Below are 14511 nucleotides of genomic sequence, written 5' to 3' on the forward strand. Positions count from 1 at the left end.
TTGTCAGGTTACCTGGTGACTTTAAAAATCCTCAGAAGTCGGACACATCGAAAGACAGATATTCCAAGAGGGGACATAATCTCCAGCTCCACTAAGATGGTTTCAGTTATGCCTCCACACACCACGAAGCAGTCAAACCGGTTAAAGAGGGAGACAAAGTATGCCTGAAGGCCAAGACTGTACATCTTCACCAACATCTCACAGGTGAAACAGGCCAGTAGGACCTTATTTGCTATATCTGAAAAACAGGCATTTGGTGAGAATAACACAGAATTCTATCACTATAATTTTATTGCATGCAATTTTCTTTCCGATTCTGTGATTTTATCAGAATTTGGTAATTGTCATCTATCTGGTTGTGGAAGTGCTGATGATGTGTGTATTATAGCTGTACAAGATTACAAATCCTTTGAAAGGTGAAACGTTGAATATATATGTATTTCAACAGTGTCAGTACTAGCAGTACCTTATTGTCATGATATCAATTTACAGTGTGTCCTATTTTATTCCATCAGTTTTAAAATATATATATTTTTAAAATCTCATATAAGCTTTAAGATGTTTTATCATTTCAAATCTAATTTTCTAAATGTAAAAATTTTCTAAATGTATACATCTGTGGCTTTCATTTAAATAATACCTTGTCTTCCCACCCTGGACACGATTTTAGGATACTCAATTCCCTCACCCTCTCCCCCAATTATCAGCCAATTATTATCAGTTCTTCCTACCCTGGACATGAATTTAGGATTGGACTCTAAGAAATTAATCTCTATGTTCTTCAGTAACCTTCTCACTCCCTCTGCATCTAGCCTGGCCTATCAAATTAAATCTAGATGGACACAGGATGCGGGGGGACGTGGAAGATGGGGACTGGGAAGAAATATTAGATAACTGTAAAGGTGGTAGCCCCTAAGATCTCTGATCATCTTATACAGCTATATATTATTCATAGAGCCTACTTGACCCCTATACAAGTTACAAGATATCACCCCTCCCGTTCTCCCATGTGCTCTAGATGTTCAGATCCCAGGGAGACTTTTTCATATGCTATGGGATTGCCCAGCTGTTAATGTTATTGGTCCAAAGTGGTCCAATTTTTGCATGACAAAATGGGTTCACCCCTGACAGTAAACCTGAAATTGTGTCTCCTAGGCTTATTCCCTAATCCAGATGCAGATAAATATGGGACACTCTTTCTACATGTAGTTCTTTTTGTTTACAGGAAATTAATTGGCCACTCCTGGATGCAGGCATTGCCCACTACATTTCAAAACTGGGTCCATGAAGTTAACTCCACCCTTCCATATAAAAAAACATATTTATGTTAATAGAGGGTGTCCAGCCAAGTATAACAAGATTTGGGACCTTTGGCTGGCTGTCCTGGACACGTGTTCCTAAGCCTGGGCTTGGTGTTGGGTGAGGGTTGTGCATCACATTATAAACCTCTGTATTTGTAGATGTGCCGCATATCATTGCCAATGGTTCTCCATTCCAACTTTATCTGTCATCTTCCATAACGATTATTTCTCTGTGTTGCCATATCCTTATGGATTTGACTACTTAACAGTACTGCTAATGTACCAGTATTTATTTTGTTTCCTCTGCTCTGATTGTATGACTACTATTTTCTCAATAAACCACGTTTCAAATGTAACAAAAAACAATACCTGGCAATCCTGACATTACAGTAGAGATTCAGGCTATATAACATTGACCTTTTAAATGCTGCTGCTCCCCTTGCTCCCTATCATGCTGCATATAATTAAGCCCAAAATGCTATGTAAATACCTTTTTTCCTTGTTTACCTATTCGATCACGTTTCCGAAAAGCCATGACCCCTCTGCCATCACACAGAGGGGCTGGTCATGTGATGGCACAGGAAAGTGTAGAAAAAAAAGGTAATTACATTGCATTTTGTGCTTAATTGTATGCAGCGTAAGAGCAATCGGGGGTGGCAAAAATTTAAAAGGTGGAAGTTGTATAATCAGAACTTCTACTTTAAGGTCTTTGTTCAGGCAGTTCCTGTTATAGGGTGGCAATTCTGTGTCCCAATCTCCCAACCCTGCTCCTGTGTTGTCTCCCAGTCTCATCGGCTTCTGATGAAGACAACACGTCCTTTTTTGTTTTTTTAAACACATGCAAACCATCTCTTTTTTTATATAAGGTGCTTTAGCAAACTAAAATCTACTTGGCTTGTAAGGAAGAAGTCCCTTTGTCTCTCCACATGGGAAGACTATGGGGAATAGGGATTTTAGAGTGCCAAAAAATAACCAAAGTAACACAACACATAAAATAACAAATTTATTTATATAAAGTTGAAAAGTGGAGTGAAAACGCAATAAAAGGTAATATTTCATAAATGTAGACATGTACAAAAAGGGTCTGTGCAGCAGAGAAGTATATGGATTGACGCTTTTCACCCTAATAGCTCTTCTATGCTGCACAGAGGGTTATTGTATATGTCTACATTTATGAGATATTACCTTTTATGGAGTTTTCGCTCCACTTTTCAACTTTATATAAATACATTTGTTATTTTATGTGTAGTGTTACTACACTCTAAAATACCCATTCCCCATAGTCTCCCCATGTGGAGAGACAAGGGGATTTCTTCTTTACAAGTTTTGGCTCCCCGTTGGGGATTGTGCCCAGTTTTTTGTAACAAGCTCTCCCACCCAATATCCACTAAAATCTACTTGAATACGTCTGGCCTAGGAAGGAATTACTGGAAAACATCTAGCAGGTTAGGTATGATTTACATAAATTATGTTTCTTCTGTTCATACATCAATCCATTCTCTTTACATACATCCATTTATCAAGTTTTAAAGCCCAACTCTGGGACTCTGGCACCTGCGCAGCAAGGGTTAATAGCTTGTTTTGTCTAGGGGAGAGGAGAATTGGTTTAATTTCCCTAATCCTCCACTCTTCTGGGAGATTGTGCTCCCCAGTGCTCCGGTCTAGCTGCAGGGAGAAGCAGAAGATCAGGTAAGAAAATATTTTGATGTTCCCCTGGGCCAAAATTAGCAATTTACCCTTGCAGTGCAGGCACAGCTCCACTGGAAGGGATATGTTTTTAGAAGGGATATTGTTTTAGTTGTATTTGCTTTTAGTAGAAAAATATAATAATATATATAGTTGTACCTTGTATTTGTGTTAGCCAATCTGGTTGATTATAGTGCTCAGAGGAGATGGTCAGAGTGTTGAGAAAGACCAAGATTATAACCAACCAGTAAAAGGAAACAGATTTCACTGCAGCCCTGCACCTTCTTCTGTTGAACCGATTCCATCGACGCCAGCGCCGACTACAGAGAGATCATCATAGAATTATTTAAATAGACAAAAAGGAATATATATTAAACTTCAAGCACTGAAATTTAATTATGATATAGGCCCATTTATCAAGGAACAACTATGGACATAAATAGTGTATATAATGTTTACATACCTGCATTTAGACTTGGATAATGACTGACTAAAAAAGAAAAAGAAAAAAAAAAAAACACATAAATATGAAATACAGTAAAGGTTTCCCAGTTAGACAAGTTCACATAAACTGACGTCATCACTACAAGGTCTGATGAGATTTAAAGTAAATTCCAGCCAGTTTTGGCGTTAGAAGCTCTGCCAATAAGATTTTGCTATCTGTGTCCCCAACAGGGTGGCTTTCTTATCACTTCAGTGTGTAGTCACCAAAATAAGCAATAAGAGGGTTCTTTCCAAATGAAACATGACAATATTTTTAGCAGTGTGGAAAAACATAAAAATTTTGTTTATTATTGGTACATCCCATCAGTGACAATTCACCTTCTTTCCTTTTTGGTCACTAAGATAGGAAGTGTGGGGAAATTCCCCTAATATAACGAAGACTGCAACAAAAACCCAGCATTCCAACCTTACCTACTCAACCCCCAATAAAAAAAAACACACTCTGGCTAGAATTCCCATTTAGAAAGCTTTCTTTTAAAGCTCTAGTTGGGGTAATGATTGCTTTCATAGCATCAGGTTTGACACATACTTTTTTCAGTTGCAAGCTGGATGGAGCATGCCTTGTGTGTAATGAGCTGTATGTTGTTTAGAAGCCATAGAAGCAAGACATCGGGATTGATTCACCAAAAATGGAGAGTGCAAAATCGGGTGCAGCTGTGCATGGTAGCCAATCAGCTTCCAACTTGACAAAAAAAATCTGGAAGCTGATTGGTTTCTATGCAGAGCTGCACCAGATTTTGCACTCTCCAGTTAGAAAATTGACCCCATTGCTTGAGAAATGCTTAAAGTGTATATAAATCTATAATAATAAACCTTTTTTATTTGCTCCCTTTGGTCTGTTAAATATACCATTGAAAGCCTTATGTTATACTTGTTTGATAAGTGCAAAAAAAAAAAACCTGTTGATTATGTCAGAAATTCTGAGCTTTCATGTGTCCTTTCCATACTTGTTATCTCAAAGGCTATTAAAGTGGATGTAAACCCAATGTCATTCTTTCTAAACTACTGCCATAGGAGTTATCTATAAGATATACATGCCTCCTGCATGTATCTTTACCTGTCAAATGTCTCCCCTCTGTCTGTTATGAGACCCGAAAAACTGCAGATTCTGTGGGTGGGTCTGTTGTCTGGAGCTCGGTGGGTGGAGTCATGATGTCAGTAGACTCCCCGCCCACCTCTACACTCCCCTTGTCTATATGCATTTTCTCCTGTGTATTTCTTACACTGAACTTCTGCTATGATCTCTAACATCCAGTGAAAAGACAGGAAAGTAACCACATGACTTCAGCATGCCAAATCATGCTGAGGTGTGGAACAGCCAATCCTTGTAGAGCTACTGAAGAAAGGAGTGGGGGTGGGAATTAAAAAATAATCCATGTGTCTTAGGCTAGTGCACAAGATATGTAAATCATCTGTCACTCATAGCAAGGGGGAGGATTTGACAAAGTTTTTCTCTGTTTGTCAAGTTTTATCTCACTGAACAATAAAAGAGGATTGCTCAGAGATGGATTAACTCTTTGTGGCAAGACTGGGCTCAAATGATAGGAAATCTTATACTCTACATTATGACATAAAAAAAAAATTGGGTTTACATCCACTTTAAAGCTGAGCAAAAGACATTGGTAAGGCTGACACCACTCAGTCCACCATGCTGTTTACTGTCAGCCTACAACAGGTCTTAGGAGCTGAACGCATTTCTGGCAGATCAATAGGTACTGTTTTGTACTTGCAGGGTCTTCACTGGGAAATGTGCATGTGTTGAAGAGATGTGTTGCATATGATTTTTGTTTATTTTGCCGTGACAAAAGCATTAAAGCATTTCTTAGACCTCCATTCACAGAAACTGTACCAAAGCTTCCATGAATGAAAAGTGATCTATAAGTGAGCTCATTAATTTGCCTGTCATCCAATCATAGATTTCTTTTCATTGTTGAAACCTATAATTATTATTATAATACAGGATTTATATAGTGGCAACAGTTTGCGCAGCACTTTACAAAATAACGACAGGCATTACAGTTACAAAACAATTTGGTACAAGAGCAATCAGAGGGCCCTGCTCGTTAGAGCTTACAATCTAAGAGGGAGGGTCAAGTGATACAAAAGGTAATAGCTGTGGGGGATGAGCTGACGGATAAAGTAAAAACTGTGTATTAGTTAGAAGAAGGATAGACTTCTTTAAAGAGATGGGTTTTCAGGGCTCCTCTAACGATAGATCGATTAGGAGATAGTTGGACAGATTGGGGTAGGGAGTTCCAAAGAAAGGGAAAAGCTCGGGAGAAGTCCTAGAGAAAAGCATTGACAGAGTTGTGGATTGCTTTGTAAGTTGTTGTTAGTACTTTGAATTTTATTTGTTGGGTGAGCGGAAGTGGAGGGACTGGCAGAGAGAGGTACAGCCTCTATGAATGAAGGAGGTGGGAGGACATAGTCGGCACTCTTGATAGGTCACAGGTTCAGTGCTGGTATTAACCCCCTGCAGCACTGGAAAATTATGGCTGCAGGCTATGAGAGGGGGGCAGAAAACTGCCATCACCAGAATAAAGGATATTCTGCATTAAATTTAGGTAACGTCTTTGTGCTGATTTTTTTTCATTAACCTAAACTTAACTTCATTAAGTATTTGGGGCATACGGTACATCTTTGATGTAAATAAGGCACCCAGATCAATAAAACAATTACTTAATTATTATAAAATCCTAACATGCAGGTAATGACTTGGTCAGATCACAGGAGACAGGTGATGTTCAAATTAGTCTCTTTATCACAGAATACTGCATTGACGAGTATGTTTGTTACCATACTAGCATATTTAGGTATACAGCAGATGCCCCTCTACCTGTCCATCTGGCTTATCCTGGAGGATCACATTGGAAAATCTGTTTAATGGCTTTTGCCTGCAAGATCAATTAGTCATGAGTGTCTGTTACAGTGTAAAGGTCATGACTTTCAGGTACTGATATTTAAAGGAAATGTTGAAGTCATAGGCCCTAATCCGGTAATAAGGTTTGGGTAGATCAGGGATGAGACCAAATGTGTTATCCTAATCATTTTGCGAGATTGGAACGTATTTCCCACAAACATAGCTCATTGTCAAAATACAGTGCACATAGGGCAGGGAAAGAATATTGCACAAGTGACTCTTAGATGTGTGTTTTTTTAAAAAAATGCTGTTTGGCTGTCTTAGCATTTGCACCACTGTCACAAATAATGTGTCTAATATGTGTATTTCATATTATTGCCAGCTTTATCTAGTGGCCTTAATTTGGCATTTACCCGATTGTGGTACTTTAGGAAAATACCGCATTATGGCCACTAGAATGCACTAAAATACACATATTAGACAAATGGGATTATTTGCAATAGCTGTGCAAATGCTAAGATATTCACTCAGTGAATCTTTTACAACCCCTGAAATTCCAATGGAACATTCTGAACTTACCACACACTGCTGCAACACCCACCACCTTCTCCTTCTGTACCAGCAGTTTCAGTATTTACTGATTCTGTCTCACTGGTTGGCATGCTCGCTGTACAAGAAAAAAAAAATACCACTTTAAATTTTTTTAGTAGGATGCATATAATTCATTCATCTTGCAAATTGCATCTGACAATGCACACAGGAGTACCATACAAGGTGGCTGTAGCATTTCATTTTGTTGTGCTGTCATCGTCAACTTAAAACTATGATCTTTGTTCTAGGTATTAGAAGAGTTTGCTTTCCAGTGCTTATACAAGCTGTTTTCTACAAATGCTTTTTGCAATCTCCACAAAGATTTGTTCCAGCCAAGCAACTATATCTTTTCATACAGGTGGAAGGAGTCATCCAGATGTATTTTATGTCTTTCTTGGCACTCTAAGCTCCAACCATCTACTGTGCCATGGTGGAAATCTCATTTTTGTTGACACATATACATATATAGCATCTTTTATGCCGCGTACACACGTTCGGAATTTCGGCCCGCAAAAGACCAATGAGATTTTTTCGTCGGAAAATGCGACCGTGTGTATGCTCCATCGGACTTTTGCTGGCCTAATTCCAGCCAACAAAAAATTGAGAGCATGTTCTTAATTTTTTGGACGGAAAAAGTTCCTATCCGAAAAAGCGATCGTCTGTAGCACGCCTGTGGCAATTCCGACTCGCAAAATCCCTACGCATGTTAGGAAACAATTCGACGCATGCTCGGAAGCATTGAACTTCATTTTCTCGGCTCGTCGTAGTGTTGTACGTCACCGCGTTCTTGACGGTCGTAATTTCAGCGTAATTTCAGCGAACTTTTGCATGACCGTGTGTATGCAAGGCAAACTTGAGCGGAATTCCATCGGAAAAGCCGTCATATCTTTTTCCGATGAGAAATCCGCTCATGTGTACACGGCATTAGAAATACAGAAAACCAGTGGGTGATCCAGCCCATGAGCGTCCAACCACATGAGATATCTGTTTAAATAAATGACAACACACAAAATAAAGCATGTAGCCATATAAATCAATTTATACAAGTGTTGCATTTGGTAAATTATTTTTTATAAAAAAAAAAAAAAGACAGCTGATCTGACACATATATCTGATGAGAACTGTCTACATGAAAAGATGAGGTTCATCAGGTAAATGATCCTGAGAGATTACTTTAACAGTGTCTTGTGACCTCTGACTATCCAGCTGTCATGAGTCTTACCAATGTAGATTTACCTGCTGCAATAGCCACCATCTGCTGTCAGCAGATGCAAGTAAACCTCTGATCACCTCAATAGAAAATGAGACTCCTCTATACATACTCTATACATATGGCACAGGGACACATACAGAAACATAAAAGAGATGGCAGGAAAAGACCAAATGGACCATCAGTTTACTCCCCCTTCCCCCTTTTATTATATTAACATTTATTTATTTGACTTGTTTATTTCCAAAAAAAATTCTCAGTGGCAATGAACTGTACACAGTTGAATTCCCTTGTTCCCTAATGTGCATCCAGCAAATACTAATGTTGTGCATATCAGTGGGCTGTACGGAAAGCAATGTAAAAATGGGCATAACTTTTTTTTTATTAACGTACATACTGTAGATCATTCACATTTCACATGTTGGTAGAATAACTCTTCCTCTTTAGTAACTCTTCTTCTTTTTCATAGCAGGTAAATAATGGATTCCAAGCAGAAGCAACGTGCCATCATTGAGTTATTGATGAAGGAGGGATGCAGGCAGTCCACATCCACAGAAGACTAGAGCAGTGTTTCTCAACTCCAGTCCTCAAGGCGCCCCAACAGGTCATGTTTTCAGGATTTCCATTATTTTGCACAGGTGATTTGATCAGTTTCACTTCCTTAGTAATTACCACAGCCGTTTCATCTGAGGGAAATCCTGAAAACAAGACCTGTTGGGGCGCCTTGAGGACTGGAGTTGAGAAACACTGGACTAGAGAATGTTTACGGAGATGACACCATTGACAATAGTGTCACTTCCGTAAACACTCTGTAGCTTTCGGTGGATGTGGACAGCCTGCATCCTTCCTATATTAAGAACTCAATGACAGCACATTGCTTCTGCTTGGAATCCATTATTTACCTACAATGAAAAAGAAGAAGAGTTACTATAGAGAAAGAGATATGCCCTGTACACGCGATAGGATTTTCCGATGGAAAATGTGTAATAGGACCTTGTTGTCAGAAATTCCGACCATGTGTGGGCTCCATCACACATTTTCCATAGGAATTTCCGACACACAAAGTTTGAGAGCAGGCTATAAAATTTTCCGACAACAAAATCCGTTGTCGGAAATTCCGATCGTATGTACACAAATCCGACACACAAAGTGCCACGCATGCTCAGAATAAATTAAGAAATGAAAGCTATTGGCTACTGCCCCGTTTATAGTCCCGATGTACGTGTTTTACGTCACCACGTTCAGAATAATCGGATTTTCCGACAACTTTGTGTGACCGTGTGTATGCAAGACAAGTTCGAGCCAACATCAGTCGAAAAAAATGTTGTCGGAATGTCCGATCAATGTCCGACCGTGTGTACAGGGCATTACTCTGCCAACATATGAAATTTGAACAACCTGTGTAAGTTAATAAAAAAAAGTGATGCCCAGTATTGCATTGCCTTCAGTACATCCCTTGCATAAGAACCTCTGATTACCACAGAGGTGATTAGAGGTATTCTTGCATCCCCTGACAACCAGGGGATAGTTGTCAAAATAGAATGAAGCTCAAGCTTAAAGAGGTCCTAAAGGCAGAAGGTTTTTTTACCTTCATGCATTCTATGTGTGAAGGTAAAACATTTTTTTGCATGCAGTTTCATTACAGACTCTGCTCTCTGGCTCCTCATTGGCTAAGACACAGCAGCGGGAGCCATTGGCTATGTCAATCACATCAATGACAGCTAGGGAGGCGTGAGCAGGAATGACGCTAAACTCTGTTTTGTGTGTCTTATGGACACACAGAGTGTGTCTCAGTGGCAAGCACACACAAACGCCCCCATAGCAAGCGGCTTGCTATGGGGGCACTCGGCAGGAGAAAGGAGCCTAGAGTGCCAACAGGGGACCAGAGAAGAGATGGATTGGGGCTGCTCTGTGCAAAACCATTGCACAGAGCAGGTAAGTACATGTTTGTTATTTTTTTTTTAAATAAAAATTGTACCTTTAACATCACTTTAATATCTGTGTACATAACGCTTTTTAATGCTAAATACCTTGATCAGTTGGAGTATAGACAATGTTACTAACTATGAGTCTTTACAATGAACATATCTTAAAGGAAATCTCTGTACTGAGAAATATAGAGGTGATGATCAATGCAGAATTCTCCTTCTGAAAATGTTAGTTAATACTTCAATGACTTGAATATTTCTTAAGTTCCTGACCTAAAACAGTTATGCAGATCAGTAGGTCTGGCTTTGCAGTGACTTTACTTGCTGCATGCTTTTTCTTTATTAGGGACTTAGAAAGCCTTTACACCTAAACTACAACTTTAATAAATCAGTATGGCAGGTCAGGCAACTAGCATTTCCAGTAGTAGGTCAGCAAAATCAGAATTTTTCTCTCAGCAGATTTCCTTTTAAATTCTCTAAACAAAGTCAGCATTCTGTTTTCTGTTTAAGACACAGCACACCACACAGCACAGCAAACACACAGCAGTTCAGGTATATATGGATCAGTAATGCACCACCCTTGCAAAAAATAAATGTATACTGTACACCATAAAGAATTTACATGCCCATGTAAATGTACAAAGTGACACAGCTGTAAAAAGAAAACAGGTTATAGATGCGGTCATTTAGAATTAAACTTAAATTAGTGTTTATAATGTAAAACAAAGGTAGCCAGGAAGACTACATAGACTGGTTAGAGAACGACAGTCAACTGATAGATAGATAGATAGATAGATAGATAGATAGATAGATAGATAGATAGATAGATAGATAGATAGATAGATAGATAGATAGTTCAATCAATTAATGAATTGATCAATGGTTAGATTAGAAGGATAAACAAAACAATGATAAATAGGCAGATTAGACCAGCCATGGGTACAGTGGAACCCTAGGGTTCCTCCGGAGGTTCCTAGTGGTTCCTTGAGGTGTGGCTGATTGACCTCCCATTAAATGGTACCTGCCTAGTTTCAGGTTCATCACCACTTGGTAAAGCCAACAGCATAACGCCAATTTATTTTTTAGCTTATTGTAAAGGTGGCATTCTCATCACCATTGTAAGGGGGCATTCTTCCCACTGACCACCAATGCAAGGGGCATTCTTCTCATTGACCACCAATGTAAGGGACATTTTCCCCACTGACCACCCATGTAAGGGACATTTTTCCCACTGACCACCAATGTAAGCTGCATTTTCCCAATAGGCCAACCTTAGCAGGGATTCCCTGAGACCTGAAAGTTTCAAGGGTTCCCCTGGTGTAAAAAGTTTGAGAAAGGCTGGATTGGACAAACAACACACTAACCAATAGGTAGACAGACACATTAGACAGACAAATGACACATTTTCTTACCTCAGTAGCAAAATTTAATGATCTTTAGTTAAAAATGATGTATAATTGTTTCCTTAGTGGTCAAGCTTACCTGTGAATACATTTACTGCGCCACTCTGTACTACTTTATTACTGCTATTTTATAATTAACAAAACTATAAACTACAGTTAGCAATAAACAGAAATCTCTCACATTGTGATGTAGTGTGTTTATTGTCCGTGTTTAGCTACTAGCATGAATAATGACAGCCAAGAATATTAGACCTTAATCTTCCTACGCCTCTAACTACAACAGGACTAAGCAACAACTTCAATACCAAGGACCATAGCAAATAACCCTGGTGTGTACACTTGGATCTGAATGAGTTATCTGATTTGCATGAATCTTTGTCACATGGCCCATTGTTCTCTGGATCAGTGCAGACATAAGCAGATGCTGTAGATCAGTGTGGGCTTTTTAATATAAGCTTGTTTTTGTATGTCAGAACTGTGCAAAGGAGTCTCTTCTGGAGGTTGTAAAACTTCCTAATTATCAAATGAGTTCTAATATAAGTCTTGCATCTGGTTGTATGCCCACTGAATTCCTATAGAGGGTACAGGTACCTACAGCAGTTTTTGGGTCTGGCTGCAGGTCTGTAGGATAAAGATGACCACACCTGTGACAATCTGACTTTACATTCTCCTAAATTAACCAAAAGTATGAAGGTCTACCTAAACAGTCCTTTTAATTTATATTCAATCAGGCAGGCCTTTGCCCCTCTTTAATTGTTAGTAGGTCTAATGAAGAATGTACAATTAGACTGAATGTGCATTGAAACCCTAAAACCAGAAAGACCACCATGTTACAAAATTCCAAAAATAATTATTCCAAATAATATGTAAAACAACTGCCCTGTAAAAATATCTATATATAAAATAGTGGAAGGCTAAAAAAAAAAATCTTAGCTTTTGATGCAATTTACTGCAACTAAACAGGACGGCGTTTTGCACTGGCAGCAATCTTACAACATGCTAGCTTGCAGGATTAGGGATTTCAGAGATTTAAGGGAAAAATAATACTATTTTACTAAGCCTATTTGGCAGCATCCTTGCCTGTTTTGGATATGTCAGAGGCTTCTAAAAACAAGTTTTATTTGAAAACTCCAGAGAACTGTGCCAATGTAATGGCTAACAGAGGTGGATTAGCTGCATGTGATTCCTGTACTGCTACTCAGGGACAGAAAAGGACAAGGGGACCTGTATAGTAAGCACAGTGCTAGCCCTAAAGTAAAAGAATGAAGGACGATCCCCCTTTTCCTTGCTGATCATTTAGGCCCCTCTGCAGGGTGCCAGACTGTATTCAGAACACTTAAATAAGAACTCTCACCAAAAATGTTAAACTTTTACTTAAAACACCAGGGGACCGAGGGTAATACATTTTACATAATACTTTTACCCCAGTTGAAGTCTTGGTAGACGAAACGCGTCGGGTGTGTGACGCTACCACAGCCATCTGATATTACTGCGCTAGATTTGCTTTTCTGTTCATATGAACTTTGTTTTTAACCTGATTTTATTGGAATTTTTTAACCATTACAATAAAATTCCCTGGTTACCCGGATCTAATGCTACGTGGAGCCGTCTTTTCCCCTTTTTTTATTACATAAGAGTGAGATCAAGTGATCGCTGGAAGAGGACCCCATGGTACCGCTCAAGATTTTTGCCCCTTCTTTCGGGTGAACTCGATTTCACCGATAAAGATCGCAGGTCGTGGAGTCATTCAGAACCTTCCATTATGGATCAAGGACAGCTGTAACCTTACCGTATAAACGGTGAAAGCCTATACGACTCACTGCCAACGGCCTGTGAGTCCATCACTTCTGGTAAGGGCATTTCATTTTACTTCCTGCCTTGTTGAACATATGAAAGATCATTTTGGATGCGAATAGATACCACTGCAAGATCCATATGTATTCCCCAAGAATCATCTGTCGGATTGGATGAACTGTTTAATATCCCTGAGACTTATTTCCTATCTCACCTCAAGTTTTATTGTACACGTTTATTTCTTTGAGGTTCTTGGAATGATTTAGTTGTAATTACACAGTCCACATTAAGGTTTATTATGTAGTGTGGTGGTTTAATTGTTTAATTTTTTAATTCTCTAATTTTTTATTTCTGATTACCTTTAGATTTCTACTTATATGGTGTTATTATAAGACCTTAGTGTCTTTTTTCTGCTTGATCATCAGCACTGATCATAGGTATACATACGGGTGGTTGGCACTAATGTTTACACTGATGCTTATAATTATAATACAGCGCTACACTTTTTCTTTTTCTTCATTAATAATTATTGATTTTATAATATATTAAGGGTAATAACAGCAATTGGTTCTGTTCTCATACATGAAAGCACTGTGCAGTAAAACAACCTCTTTTTCTATGTTTGTATTGGCTGTAGCTCCACCCCAGTCTTAATCCCAATTTGTGGGTGTTCTTATGGAGGGCTACAGCCAGCATTGAGTCCTCAACCCTCTCTAAGCTGAATAATCTTTTATTATGATGAATGAACATTCATCTTTACATATGTTTACTAGCAGCTCTATCACACAACCCTGACAGCTCCGTCTGTTTATTCAAAATAGTAAATGATCACTCACAGCTGTAGGGCTGTGTGATCTATCTGGGCAGTATAGCAAGTATTTTAAAGGAAAGTGAGATAGAGTGGAGTGATGGAACATCCTTTAGTGAATGTTATTTAGAAATATTTTGAGAAATTGGCCAAAGATAACCAATAACATCTTAGCTTTCTAGCCAGGTACATTACATGTCACAACCCTCTCAGTATGTATGGGCTCTTTTACATAAAATGAATACCTACAGAAAACGTATGCCCACTCACTTCACTTAAACCACAGAAACCTATTTTTATGGTTAAAAAAAAAATGTCTAGCATAGGCTCTGTTCACACTTTCATGTTTTAACGCACATGCCAAAACATGCTGTCATGCATGTGTCATCAAACGCAATACTACAGACAGAGCCTGCTCACATCTGT

At 38.8% G+C, this 14511-nt stretch overlaps 1 protein-coding gene across 17 annotated transcripts in view; it reads right to left on the reverse strand.

Annotated features, from left to right (window-relative positions):
* Positions 1–14511, reverse strand: part of CACNA1D (calcium voltage-gated channel subunit alpha1 D) — a 524402-nt gene that overhangs the window by 184864 nt on the left and 325027 nt on the right. For all 17 annotated transcript variants that reach the window (XR_012235243.1, XM_073592294.1, XM_073592295.1 and 14 more), the window contains exons 10-13: positions 6931–7018; positions 3451–3477; positions 3147–3307; positions 13–238 (exon numbers count right to left, since the gene is read on the reverse strand). Coding sequence is in view for 16 of the 17 variants with exons in the window: in XM_073592294.1 (XP_073448395.1) it covers positions 13–238; positions 3147–3307; positions 3451–3477; positions 6931–7018 (502 nt within the window). In the remaining variant the exon portion in view is untranslated. The remainder of the gene's footprint in view (positions 1–12; positions 239–3146; positions 3308–3450; positions 3478–6930; positions 7019–14511) is intronic.

Source organism: Aquarana catesbeiana, linkage group LG07 (genome assembly GCF_042186555.1).
Source record: "Aquarana catesbeiana isolate 2022-GZ linkage group LG07, ASM4218655v1, whole genome shotgun sequence".
Taxonomy (NCBI): domain Eukaryota; kingdom Metazoa; phylum Chordata; class Amphibia; order Anura; family Ranidae; genus Aquarana; species Aquarana catesbeiana.